The 13,392-nt window shown below is 33.1% G+C and overlaps 3 protein-coding genes and 1 long non-coding RNA gene across 4 annotated transcripts; 2 read left to right on the top strand and 2 right to left on the bottom strand.

The window, feature by feature from the left end:
- On the top strand, positions 1,263-2,087 carry LOC104746505. The gene has a single exon (XM_010467998.2). The coding sequence runs from the start codon at positions 1,562-1,564 to the stop codon at positions 1,946-1,948; it is 387 nt and encodes a 128-aa protein (XP_010466300.1). The 5' UTR covers positions 1,263-1,561; the 3' UTR covers positions 1,949-2,087.
- LOC104746506 (nuclear transcription factor Y subunit A-9) lies at positions 4,782-7,029 on the top strand. Its single transcript, XM_010468000.2, has 6 exons — positions 4,782-4,973; positions 5,266-5,521; positions 5,627-5,712; positions 5,803-5,877; positions 6,237-6,401; positions 6,513-7,029. The coding sequence occupies exons 1-6, from the start codon at positions 4,971-4,973 to the stop codon at positions 6,825-6,827; spliced, it is 900 nt and encodes a 299-aa protein (XP_010466302.1). The 5' UTR covers positions 4,782-4,970; the 3' UTR covers positions 6,828-7,029.
- Positions 7,082-9,408, bottom strand: LOC104785936 (translocation protein SEC62). Its single transcript, XM_010468001.2, has 5 exons — positions 9,246-9,408; positions 8,513-8,827; positions 8,092-8,296; positions 7,612-7,840; positions 7,082-7,450 (listed from the first exon to the last, which is right to left on the bottom strand). The coding sequence occupies exons 1-5, from the start codon at positions 9,342-9,344 to the stop codon at positions 7,228-7,230; spliced, it is 1,071 nt and encodes a 356-aa protein (XP_010466303.1). The 5' UTR covers positions 9,345-9,408; the 3' UTR covers positions 7,082-7,227.
- Positions 11,553-12,664, bottom strand: LOC104746512. The gene is made up of 2 exons (XR_760907.2): positions 12,443-12,664; positions 11,553-11,989 (listed from the first exon to the last, which is right to left on the bottom strand). It is a non-coding gene; the product is annotated as an uncharacterized LOC104746512 (long non-coding RNA).

A 13,392-nucleotide genomic window follows, 5' to 3' on the forward strand; every position in this document is an offset into this window, starting at 1 on the left:
CTTCTCTTGAAACAAACCCTAGAAGGTGAAACTCTCTGAAGAGACGAGCGGCGTCTAAAGTTTTTAATTCATCTTTTTAAAAATTCAAGATTTCAAAGAACGAAAAAAAGTATTGCATAAATGATACTTATAGTAAAATTCGTACAACAACCTCAACTAAAATCAGAAAATAGTTAGTTGGCGGGCGTACATAGAACCGTATAAGTAGTTTATCCTTTGTATTACATTGAATTTGCATGTCAGCCCACGTGATTTTCCTCTTACATCAAAGTTTGTGTTAACTTTTTTTATCTTATTATTTTTCTTCTATTTTCCCTCTATTCCATTTTTATATTTTTATATAAACTGTATTCCTTTTCTTATGCAGTGTAATGTAATGTAATACTCCATGTTTTGTTTTTTAGTCTTCAAATATTTTTTAAAAATAGATGTTCTTGATTTGGTTTAGCGTAAGATAGAAAATAAGGTTATGAAAGTTTTATGTGACCAGTAGTAATTTGCCGTTTTAGTCTCAAAACTATTTGGACGGCAGAGAGTGAGAGAAAACGAGTTAATAGTAACCTCATCTACTCAAAAAGTGAAAACAATTAATAAAGAGAAATGGGCAAAAAAGGTCAATTTTCTCGGTTTGTCGTTGTCGGGTCATATGTGCATCCAAATCCAAATAATATTTAACCAATTTGGGGGCCTTCACTCAGTGTGAGAAGACTCTCTCTCTCGTCCGACACCAATTATAAATGTATTAAATTGGAACCTTTTTACTAGTTATTTCCAAAAGTTACAGTCACCATGTGAATTGTGAAAGGGCTCAAGTATGTGCACCAGCCAGCACCACCACTGTTAATCTGAAGTTATGACATCATGTATGTTACCATATACAGAGATATCCTTGTTTTATCTGTGCACCGGCACTACTGTTAACTTGACTTTTTGACGTCATGTATGTTACCTTACAAAAAATATCCATGTTTTATTGTTCTAGTGGTATTATTAGGATCCTATATCTGAAATTAATCCTAAAAAAATAATTATACTATGTAAATGATATGGATAAATATATTTATCGCGTCAATTAATTTTGTATTAAAAACTCATAGTTTTCATTATATCATTGGCACATCTTTCTTTGATATTACCACTTGGGCAACCTCTTGTTAATGCTCATAGTCTTTAAAATTGCAAATAAAACTATATTTAGTACCCATTATTATGTGGTCAGACTTACATAGTTATTACACGCATTTATCTTGATCCTTAAAGAGAATACTCTTTTCACCTTTTTAAAGATCAATCTATCACTTTTTTTCTTTTCCTTTTTCTGTTCGACTCAGTGAAAAACTTTTGATAGTCAAAATTTAGAAACTTTAAAGTGACACTCCCACTAAGTTTTTGACTCGTATTTTCATACTATATATGCTACGTAGGCAAGTAAGCAACGACTCTCGTCTCCTCTTCTCTCTCTCCATGTCTCTCACCTAACCTTGCAAAGAAAAAGAAAATAATAACCATCTTACTATCTCTTTTCCCTTTTGAGAAAACCCCTCTTGATTAAGGTCTAAAGATGGCATCAAAAAAAGCAAGAAAACCAAATCGAGCTGATAAGGTACTCACGAGAAGCCATTTCAAGAAACAACTTCAACAACACAACAACACAAGTACAACTCTTGATCAAACATCTGCATCTAGTGTTGTGTCTACGTGTTCTTCCTCAACGACTTCGTTTTCTCCTCCCTCTCCCTCCCCGGCGGTGCTAGCTTCTTCACCAGGCGGCGGCGGCGGTTGTTGTACTCCCAAAGCTCAGAAGTGTAGGATACCAGAGATGCTGACGTGTCCACCGGCGCCTAAGAAGCAAAGGGTCACACAGAATAGCGTGTTACGAAGGAGGCAGATCGTTTTCTTTGCTCCTCCGGAGATAGAGCTCTTCTTCGTCAACGCACACGATCGATGAACAACTTTTTAAGTTATTAATTAGCTTTTTCTTTTTTTTTTTGTTGGTTAGGATTTGATAGAGAAAGTAGTATAAGAAGCTGATCAAAAATTCATCTCTTTGATTTTGTTAATACAATAACGAAGAGTATTTTATAATATTTCGTGTGATGTTTTTTGTTATTTTCATTTTGGTAAATTCATGAGATGTTTTTTTCCTATTTTGTTTTTTTTTTTTATCATTATTTTGGCGCTTGTTTTTTTGGGATGATTTGAATTAAGTCGGTTTGAGTTTTTGTGGTAGGGTATATCAGAAATCAACTATGATTTAAACTATAATTGATACCATTACCACCCCTTTAATTATTTAATACTTTTCTTGCTTCACTTTTTTCTAAGTGCTATGTGTTAGGTTCCTCTACTGACTTTAATTTCTGGCCTATTATTATTAGCTTTGTCAGTTATTGTAATTTTGATGTGGATTGAGTTTTTCTTTTGGTTTCACCTAATGTGTTCGTTCATTATTTGCTTTGATCGATCGTTTGTACATGATCCTAGTTCACTTGACCGTAAAAGTTCGGTTAAGTGAAGTACTACTTCTTAGTTAGTCGTTTTTAATCAGGAAGTTCTTGATCTTAGACATATATATATATATATATATATATATATGCAGATATTTATACAAAATTATATATTTGATTGAGAAACAATCACTTTCTACATGGACCTTCGCACTGAGTTTAGGTCCAATAACATTAACACCGCATAGAAAGGAGCATAAATTAATTTTACCAAGTCAATCTTCAGCAACTATATAATATAAAAGTAAATTTTTATATGCATATGTGTGCACACACTTCTAATTCTAAATAAACTATTACCTTCTCTCTGTCAATTAAAAAAGTATATAGTTTATGAGATGCACATTTTTTTTAATTGTGTAAGTAATATATAATTAATGGGGGATGATATCACTAATCAAATCCCACCATCAATCGTTTTCTAAAATCTAATTCCAAATATATAATATTTCAAAGTTTAGTGTCCATAGAAACTGTTATTCAATGCATCTTTTTGTTCCACTTCTTTTAACTTCAAACATGTAAACTTAATGTTCACTAATTAGAAAATATAAGATATGTTATAATATTAGTGAAAGCAAAGAGAGGAGAAATATGTGAAGAGTTAGTGGGGATGGCCACAGTGTCGAGGCCAGAGAGGATAACATCCGCCAAGGGAATCCAATGAAGCGACTCGTGCGGCTTTTCTCATTATTTTCTTTCTCTCTTTTTTTCTTTTCATCTATAGTTTTTTTCATAAAAAAAGTTAAAAACACATCTTTATCACATCATCGATAATACAGAAATGATCATTCTTTTTAGAAAAACAGAAAAAATTATTCTCGACCATTTTACGTCTTACTTGGAATACAAATCCATATGCAAGGGTTAAAGTAATCAAATTCAAAAGTGACCTTGAATTAGTTCTAATTAAATTAGAAATGTGCAGAACGAAACTCCATAAAGTAAACAAGGAATTTCTAAGCCAATAGGTCCAAAAATCTATCTTTTTTTTTTTTTTTTGTAAAGCTAATTGATTCCTTAGAAACGACTCAGAGGATAAGAGAAAAACGGAGAAGAAAGATTTGACACAAAGAACAAAAAAAACAACATATCATGATGACTGTATTTTTAATTTTTAATTGATAAAGTACAATAACTCCATTTTACAAAAAGTTATTAATCACATATTCTTTTAAATAAAATATTTTTCTTTATTTTATTCATAAGCAATTCTAATTCTCATATATACCAGTAAAATAAGTTTTTTCCAAAAATACAAAAAATTAAAACTACATTTTAACCTTTCAAAAATAAACCATAAAAACCAAACTCTAAACCGTATATCCAAGATACTAAACAACAACCTATATTTGTTTTTTAAGTTATAAACCTTTAAAAAGATTTGTAGTGATATCTTTGGAAAAAACCTAATGATGGTACTTTTGAAACAAATACCTAATAAGTTATTTTAGTGGTATTTTTTAGGTATTTTCTTTAAAATTTTTTTGTATATATGTTTCTAATTTATAAAGAATTTTGAACACTTCAACAAAATCATCAAAAGTGAATAACGAAAGATTTTTAAAGATTACTAAAAAGTAGTATAGAGTTTTGTTGATTAGTTTTCTAAAATCTTGTAAAATGCTCTAAATAATCTCTGTAATTTTGTGATATTTTTATGATTTTATTTTGTAAAGAAAATATATAAAATCATGAACCAATAACATAATAATTACATTCATTAACAATCTTAAATTTTTTTGTTTTAATTAAATAATATAAAACTTTTAATGACTTTATAAAAGTCTGAATCTAATAACCAAAATTGTTAAGATTTTAAATGACTTTTTATAAATCACAAACTAATAACATTAAACTTTAACAAAATCTTTATCTAATAACAACAGAATCTTCATAACATTTAAAATATTTAAAGCTCTATTTAAATCTCAAACCAATAACTGCCACTAATTTTTTTTTTTTTATATCTGATTACTCAATCAACACAAAGTTATAGATGTTAAACAAGAATGATAAAATGTTAAGATGTTGGGCCTGCACAATATAAGGCCTTATTCCCGTAATAAGCCCAGAGAAACTAAACAATACTCGAATTATTATTCTATTCAATAAATTCATATTCGAATCCAAAGCCAATAAATAAGTTGAAAAAGTGATGTGTTGCCGCCGTTCACGTGGACAGCACGTGTCAACCAAGATTCAAAACAGAACAAAAACTTAAATACTTTGTGTAGTTCCTCCTACGACGATCAAATACAACAACAAAAATATTAAATAATACATTAAATTCAATTCCATAAAAATTGGTTCCCTTTTTTTATTTCTTTTTCTTTTGTTCCTTCCTTCCTCTGACTGGAAACTTCCTCAGATCGTTCCATCTTCCAAAGGCGGAACCGTATTCTTCAAATCACCGTGGAACGCCTCCTCTCTCCGAGACGGTCTCCTACGTTTTTAGATTGAATGGTATGTTGATTCTTTATTTAAATCGTTGTTTTTTAGATTGCATGAAGCTGCTTATACCTTCCTTCTAGGGTTTTTGTCTTCTTCTGTTCTTCCTCTCTCAAAATTCTCAAAGTTTCGAAATTTAAGTCTGATTTGGTGAATTCTACCTTCGAACGTTTCTGGGTTTTGCTTGTTCCTTTCGTTGAGTATTGTGAGGAGTCAAAATTGCTAAAGTTTTGATTTTTTTTGTTGTTGCTGTTCTGTTTGGATTAGGTAGTCGTTAATTTATCACTAACAGTTGGGTTTCGTATAGGGAATTGAAGACATGCATTCAAAATCTAACAGTGGGGAAAAGAACGATTCAGAGGTTCATCGAGCATCGTCGTCTTCTATAAATAGTTTAAACCTTTGGCAGCGTGCTGCAGCTGCCTGCAATGCGAATTCTGTTATGGAAGCTGGAGATAAACTTTCTAAGTCTATAGCATTGGAATCAAATGGTCCGAAATCACCTTTCAATAGAGATGATAAGGCTAACAAGGAATCAAATGTGGCAACGTCTCCTCAGTCAGGTGCATTGATTTGCTCTCTTGGTGCGCTACGCTCTTGTGGGTTTGCTTATAATTGTTTTGAATTCTCCATCACCCCAAGTGTTGTTGGTTTATTTTGGTTTGCAGCTGGAGATTACAGTGATAAAAATCAAGAACCTATGCATCCCTGTATTAATCAACCTCCTCACCCTCAACTTGTTGGCCACACAGTTGTAAGTTTAGCTGATATGTATATATCAATTTTTTAATGGAAATTTTAGCTATGGTTGCTAACAGTTTTGTTTGGTTTATGAATCATGCAGGGATGGACATCCTCAAATCCATACCAGGATCCTTATTATGCAGGAGTGATTGGAGCTTATGGACATCATCCCTTGGTATATGTGACTCTTGTTTCCAAATAATTTATAAGCTTTTTCTGAAGCCTCAGCTAATTTTCTCTGTTGAGACTATTTGATTTGATCATTTGACATGTTTGGATCCATAATTCATGGCTGCTATTGGGATGTGAATCGTGAGATTGCAGGTTAATAATATCCTAGCAGTTGTAGGTTCTTTGAAGTCTAGCATGATGATAAGTGCCTAACACTGTTCTTGATATCTATTATGATTTAAAGTTGCAGTTTAATATTGGAGAGATTGGGAAATGCATTTGGTTGTCGACAGGGTTTCTATGGCTGTTTTATTTTGTTAAGTTTCTATGTGAGTTTCTGATAAATAACACTTTCCCTGTCAGGGTTTTGTTCCATATGGTGGGATGCCTCATTCAAGAATGCCACTGCCTCCTGAGATAGCACAAGAACCAGTTTTCGTGAATGCTAAACAGTACCAGGCGATTCTGAGGCGAAGGCAGGCACGCGCCAAGGCCGAGTTAGAGAAGAAGCTAATAAAATCCAGAAAGGTAAATTGCGTGTTTTCATGAATAGTATTAGTTTCCTGAGAGCTTTCTGATCCCAATGTGAATGCATTACACTGCTTAATGCATCTTTTTCTTTGTTTGCGTGGTCCACAGCCTTATCTACATGAATCTCGGCATCAACATGCTATGAGGAGACCAAGGGGTACTGGAGGACGGTTTGCAAAGAAAACCAACACCGAAGCTTCACAGCGCAAAGCCAAAGAAAAGAGCAATGGTAGTATTACTCAGTCCCCGACGTCATCTAATTCTGATCAAGGTGAAGCTTGGAATGTTGAGTATAGAACACCTCAGGGAGATGAGATGCAGAGCTCAGCTTATAATAGAAGGGAAGAAGGAGAGTGTTCAGGGCAGCAATGGAACAGCCTTTCCTCGAACCATCCTTCTCAAGCTCGTCTAGCCATCAAATGACCTCACAAGGCGGCAATTCATTCTTGGCTTTCTCTTTGTTGGCTTATTTGGTAGCAGCCATTCAAGAGTTTTTTTTCTTCTTATCTTGTACAAATACTTTTAGCTTTGTGTCTTTATTTTTTTTTCAGTTTGGAATACTTCAACGGTTGCCGCTTTTCTTTGTCAACTCTCTCTTAAGTATTAAGTAAACATTTCTTAGCAACTGATAGAGCTTTTGTCTGAGATTTGAAGTTTTAGATACAAAACTATGTGACTGAAAACTAAAATTCCAGAGTGTGCCAAAATGAAAGAGTAAAAAGTACCACAAAATCTTTCAAGACTTTCTTATAAGAACTCACCTCGTCTTGGTCACTTAAGCTGACTTATTTGTTACAATGAACTTTCGTTTCTATATTTGTTTTTATGGTTTTAGATCAGGGTCAGTCCAACCATCAGCTTCCTCCTCGCCTTGAGTTTCATCTAGGTCAGCATCTTCAGTCTGGTCAGGACCTGCTGCATCTGAGGAGTTGTTTGCCGCATCTGTTATGTTCACAGGTTGCTGATTCTCCATCAAACCAGAAAGTGCTAGCTTTGGTGACCACTCTAGGACATCATCAATGATGTTAGACATCCTTCTTTGGTACCTGTATGAACAAAACTCATCACAATTCAATCTCTACTGCAACCAAATCCAAAACTCGAACCTAAAGCGATTATATATGTTCTACTAAGCAGGATAACAAATTTCTTTTAAAGCGGTTTAAAGCGATATATATAGGTGGATAAGAAGGGAGTGAGTGTATACCTGGCCCGAGCAGCTTCATCAGGGGCATGGTGCCTAAGCAACATGACAGCAACAATAGCCACTACTGTGTAGAAAAGTCGAGATGTCCACTTGGGTGGTTCTTCCTCGTCTTTCTTTGGCCAGAAACGGAACAGTTCCTTCAATGTGGCTTCTTCGGCTAGAATGTTAGGGAAGACCCAGACACGCTTTCCCAAAAGAATCCACATAGCACCGAAAACAACTGCTCTCACTGCAATAGGAAATCCAGACGGACTAATCTTAGTATAAACCAAGTTAAAACTACATAAGTATATGGCCCCCTAATTGGTGACCTGAATCAGTTAGGAATCCATATCTAGTAAATCAATGTCTAGCATTGCATAGTGGTAATTTGCTAATCTAACAATTGTCAATGGTAAAAGAAAACCAAATGTAGAGCCAATAACGGATGAAAGAACACTCCCAAACCCACATCAACCAGTTTATATGTGAAGAGCTTACCGAAAAGCAAAGAGAGAATCATCAAAAGAATGCCCGCGCATGAGTAGAGTACAATTAGTTTGCAACGGTGTGGGTACACAGGAAACAAACAAATTGCGAGAGTCAATACAGGCCAGAAGAAGGACAAAAGTGTTTGCCATAGTGGATGTCGTTTTTCGAAGGTCCATGCAAAAAAGGCATCATTTTCAGAGAAAGATTGATCATCCTGCGTTAAAAAGAGAAAAATGAAATCAAAACGCTGAAATACTTGCACTAATGAATGCATATCTTCACCAAAAAAAACAAGAACTAAAGAGGAATGAAAATATGACAAGACAACAAGTTCAACAGCAAGTTTTCTCTAAGAAAGTAACTTCAACCTATACGGAGAATACGCAGTTGGAAGATAAAAAGAAAAGAGCCAATCCCAAAATCAACTTACACGGAAAATCTCGAGATGAGCAGGCCAGGTAGAGAGCTTTTTCTTCCCAGGACGAAGGGTTTTAGTAACACGATCACAGCGGACCAAAAGGTTCTTTCCCAACAAAACATTGGCAATATCGTCTGTATCGAGGTCTTTATCTTCTTCCAGAATCTCTTTAAAATCAGGGTTATTCTTCATGAAGCTCACAAAATCTTTGCCTCTAAAGTATTCAACTCGTGCTTGCTCCATAACAGCCCATCTGGATTCTAAACCCTTGTGATCTCTAACTTTCTCAGCAAACAACTGAAACGTATCCTTCTTCACAGCTTGCTTCTAGTAAAGGAAATGACAATGTAAAAACGAAACAAAATTAAGCATATGGACAAAGCATTAACTTAAACGTAATCATCAAAAAAGGATCATCATTTCACTTTACCAAGACCTTAAAAAAACAAACTTTGGCCGTATCAGTGAATCAATTTTAACATTCCTCAGGTACATTTCACATCTCACATAACCACAAAACAGTAAAATATGCTCAAAAAATCCAAAAGAGAACACACATTTATGCGCATTCACATACAATTTAGCAAAAAATTAATCATGAAAAATTCCATTAATTCATATAATCAGAGGTCTTACGCTTCATCAGAGACTGAAACAGATCAAACTTAAGAAAACGTAACCTAAGAAGAACACAATTTTACAAAATGGATCAGAGAAAAAAAAAATGAGAAAGAGGAGAGAGAACCCTAGGTTGAGCATCGGAACCAGAATCTCTAACGGAGGTGGATGCAGATCCCGATGATCGTTTAACTCTCTTCTTCTCTGCTCCGACCGACTTCTTCATCTCTCTCTCTCTCTCTCCCTCTTCTTTCGAGTCGGAGAGTTTTTTTTTCCCAATTTTTTTTTTTTTGTTTACAGATCCAAAAATATTTTGTTTTGTTATAACAAAAATTAAAAAATCTGGTTTTCTTGGTAAACCGTAGAATTCAGATTGCAAAAACCGGTTTATATTAGGCATTGGATTATCAGTGTGTTAATCTCTTGTTAAATAGTCAATAGTACTAAGATTTATTACCAAAGATGCTTGTAAAATAACGTAGACTATTATTATTAGGTTTGAATATTTTTGAAATGTATTTATGAAAATCTTCAAATGTTTCACATTTTAAGATCGGGAAAATGTCATTAAAATCTCCAAATCTACATTTTCGTTGATTTAAAACCTGAACTCTGCTTTTGGAGGGGAAAAACACCAATTATTTGTTGATTTCCAAATAAATCGCAAACTCTCGTTGACCTAGCTTTTTGAGGCACAACATTAAGTGGTCATACGGAGAAATTAAACAGAATTAATTATCCGTTAATAAGATCCGTTAATAACAAAACGACACTGTTTATAACACTCTAAAACCCTCAAATTAAGAAATTGATTCTCAATTTCTCCGATTCACAAACCCTAATCGATCTCAATTTATATTTTCTTCTTTAATTTCTCTTTTCTTCTTCGATTTCACTCTTCTTCTTCGACTTGACGAGATGAGTTCTAGCTCAAAGACATCAGTGGTAGCTTTGTTCGACCGTGGAGTGCCATCGAAGTATGTTTGTGGAGCCGGTGTAACGATCTTTACACCGAGAACTGAAGAGAATTCTGGTCGACCGTTCTTCCGTTGTATAACAAAAAGAAATCTAGAATCTTCTCGTCATCGAATATATCATGTTCGATTAGGGTTTATGAATTGGGAAAATTGAGAATCGATTTCTCAATTTGGGGGTCTTAGGGTGTTATAAACAACGTCATTTTGCTATTAACGAATTTTGTTAACGGATAATTAACTCCGTTTAATTTATCTGTTTGACCACTTAACGTTGTGCCTCAAAAGGCTAAGTCAATGAGTGTTTGCTATTTATTTGGAAGTTAACAAATAATTGGTATTTTTTCCCTCCAAAAGCATAGTTTGACCTTTAAATCAACGAAAATGTGTAGACTTGGGGATTTTAATGATACTTTTACCTTTTAAGATTGAGTTGTACCGTATAAAAAGAATTCAAAAACTTTTAAGCAAATACTCCTCTGTCCCCCAAAAGATTGATGTTTACAAGTTTTTACATATTTTAAGAAAATAATAATTATTGATTTAAAATAAATTATTTTTTTCTCACTAAAAAGATATTATTTTATTGTAGACCAAAAACAGTTTAGAAATTTAAATGTTTTCAATAATTATTTTTTGAAGTTTACAAAATATTAACTTTAATTAATTCAAAATTGTAGAAAATTAATCCTTTTAGAATAAAAAATATTCCAAAACATCAATTGATAAGGGAGGGACAGAGGAAGTATGTATATAAAACATCTTCACAACTATAACAATTCTACATATATTATCATTTGAATTTTTTTTTCCTGATTATCATTTGAAAATAATTTAACTTTTGTAACTTAACTAAATTTTAACCCGCGGTACACCGCGGGACTATCTTTTAAAACTAAAATTTTTAAGATTTAAGTTGTTATTATTTATAAATTTTGTTTGTTATTATATAATTGTATTTGATTGTTAATTATAGGATTTAACCGTCAGTTTACGGCAAGATAATTTGTTTTTACATGATCAAACTTTAATCAATTTACTTAAATATATCTAATATTCTAATATTGATCATAGCAAAATAATGAAATAAATATTTACCTGTGTATCATTAAGTTAGTAATAATTTAAATTTATATTAATATAGAACCAACCTATTTCCACCATATAATTTCGCTCCGTGTTATTTTAATATTTTTATTAGAGTAAATATTCATTATATTATTTAAAAGTTTTCTTTCCTCTCATTTTGCTAAGATGAACTGAAAAGTAAATATAAAAAAATGAACAAACACAAAATAATATGATAGGTTAAAATCGCTTTTGCTAAGCAGTAAAGGTACTTTTCAAGTACTTGTAGCACTATGTGTCTCTAAGAGTGGTATATACTTGAGTCTATTATTGATACATGTGGTTAAGTTTTTTTTGTTAAAGACATGTGGTTAAATTATTTCGTAGTAAAGTAACGAATAACATGAAAACTTAATATAGGTAAAACAGCTTCTTGTGTCAGGACACATGGAACTGGAAATTTTCACATTGTATAGTCATGTATGCCATTCATAGAGGTAACCCTATCTTCTATTAGGCTCTGCATTATTCCATCGAGCATAACGTAATTTTTTTTGCTCTCTTCTTGAATGACTCCCTATACTTAATTAGCAAGAAAAAGAAAACTCCAATTAATTCAGAGCAGAAGCACGAGTCTTATGCTGCGAACGATCCTCGACGGCCTGAGCTACGATTCCGCTGGGGAGATGTTTAAGATGCACAACGGAGTCATGCTTGTTCCGGTGTTGTCCTCCAAGTCTTGTAATACTGAACGTCTTTAACGGAGGATCGAGCGTAACCCGTTGCTGAGTCCATCAGATGGAATAGTAACCTATATATATCTAATAACCTGCGATTGTAAAAGTTTGGGTTGATAATATGAAATAAGTAGAGATGAATATGAGAGTAAGGACACGATGAAAATGGAAACAATCACACAAGCACCATTATCAAAACATTTCTATAGCATATCTTATCAACTTATTTTAAAAATCTGGCCTAATATCTTCAAAGATCAAGCTAATCAAGGTTGGCTTCTCTCACCAATATTTTCAAGATAATAATTTACATTACATCATCAAAGATTATCCAATTTTTTAAAGATATTTACTAAAACTTTTGTTTTATCTAATAACATCAATTCCTCCCAACCAAATAACAGATTTTTTGGTTTTATACCTAATCACATACTTGCTATAGCAATAGAAACTAACTAATTTGATTTTTTGGTTAATGTATACTGAGATCAATTTTTATACAACAAACTAATTTGAGAGGTCAAAAAGTAGAAAGAATAACTCACTGTTGCAAGTCGGCGTCTCTTGCTAATGTATATGCAATCCGGGATAAAAGAAGATCCTGTTGCAAACCGAGGCAGCATATATAGAGGAAACACAAATTGTTAGCAAATCACAGAGCAAATACGAAACGAAATTAACCAAAGTGATTGATTGAGTATGAAACAAAACTAAATTTTGAAACTAAATAATAAAACGCCTACACCTAATAATCGTAAACGTTTCAAAACAAAACTTTNTAAATACGAAACAAAATTAACCAAAGTGATTGATGAGCTGTTTAGATTGAGTATGAAACAAAACTAAATTTTGAAACTAAAAATAATAAAACGCCTACACCTAATAATCGTAAACGTTTCAAAACAAAACTTTAACTTACCAGGGCAAAGTCGTATGTCGTCAATACATAGAGTCTGCTCCCGTCGGCTCTACCAAGAGCATTATGATTATCCTTGTACTGGTAAACATAACAAAAGACAACATCTCTACTTTTTATCCTAAAAAGAGCAACACATAACAACAACACCAAGCCAAAGACAATTGTTAGTTCCTTGCAAAAAGTTGCAAGAACACAGAAAAATGTTTGGAGAGTATCATACTTCGCAATAGTCTCTGGTTTTATGCACGAAGTTGATCAAATTATTCTTTTATTGCCTAATTCCTAGGGACGAAAAAAAAACAGTGTCACCAATTAAACACAAGACGTACATTGCAAAGTTACCTCAATATAAATTCTACTAAGAAAAAGAGAGTTACCTTCTTTGTCTTGTTCATGGAACCAAAAAAAAATTGTTTAAATCATCACTCTTCATGTTCCTCTTCTTATCTCTCTTTTTCTTTTTCCCCTCACCACTTGTCTCAAGAACTGGTCGCTTCTTTCCAGCTTCGTTCGTGTCCAAATCCCTAATTTCCTCTTCTGATTCTGAATCGCATATCTCGTCTTCACCTTTCTCCC

Source organism: Camelina sativa, chromosome 15 (assembly GCF_000633955.1).
Source record: "Camelina sativa cultivar DH55 chromosome 15, Cs, whole genome shotgun sequence".
Lineage (NCBI taxonomy): Eukaryota > Viridiplantae > Streptophyta > Magnoliopsida > Brassicales > Brassicaceae > Camelina > Camelina sativa.

Coding starts and splice junctions, on each gene's coding strand:
- LOC104746505 (XM_010467998.2), top strand. CDS start 1,562: ATGGCATCAAAAAAAGCAAGAAAACCAAATCGAGCTGATAAGGTACTC.
- LOC104746506 (XM_010468000.2), top strand. Junction 5,713..5,802: donor AACTTGTTGGCCACACAGTT/GTAAGTTTAGCT, acceptor TGAATCATGCAG/GGATGGACATCCTCAAATCC. Junction 6,402..6,512: donor AGCTAATAAAATCCAGAAAG/GTAAATTGCGTG, acceptor CGTGGTCCACAG/CCTTATCTACATGAATCTCG.
- LOC104785936 (XM_010468001.2), bottom strand. CDS start 9,344: ATGAAGAAGTCGGTCGGAGCAGAGAAGAAGAGAGTTAAACGATCATCG. Junction 8,828..9,245: donor GTTCCGATGCTCAACCTAGG/GTTCTCTCTCCT, acceptor TTCCTTTACTAG/AAGCAAGCTGTGAAGAAGGA. Junction 7,841..8,091: donor GATTCTCTCTTTGCTTTTCG/GTAAGCTCTTCA, acceptor TTCCTATTGCAG/TGAGAGCAGTTGTTTTCGGT.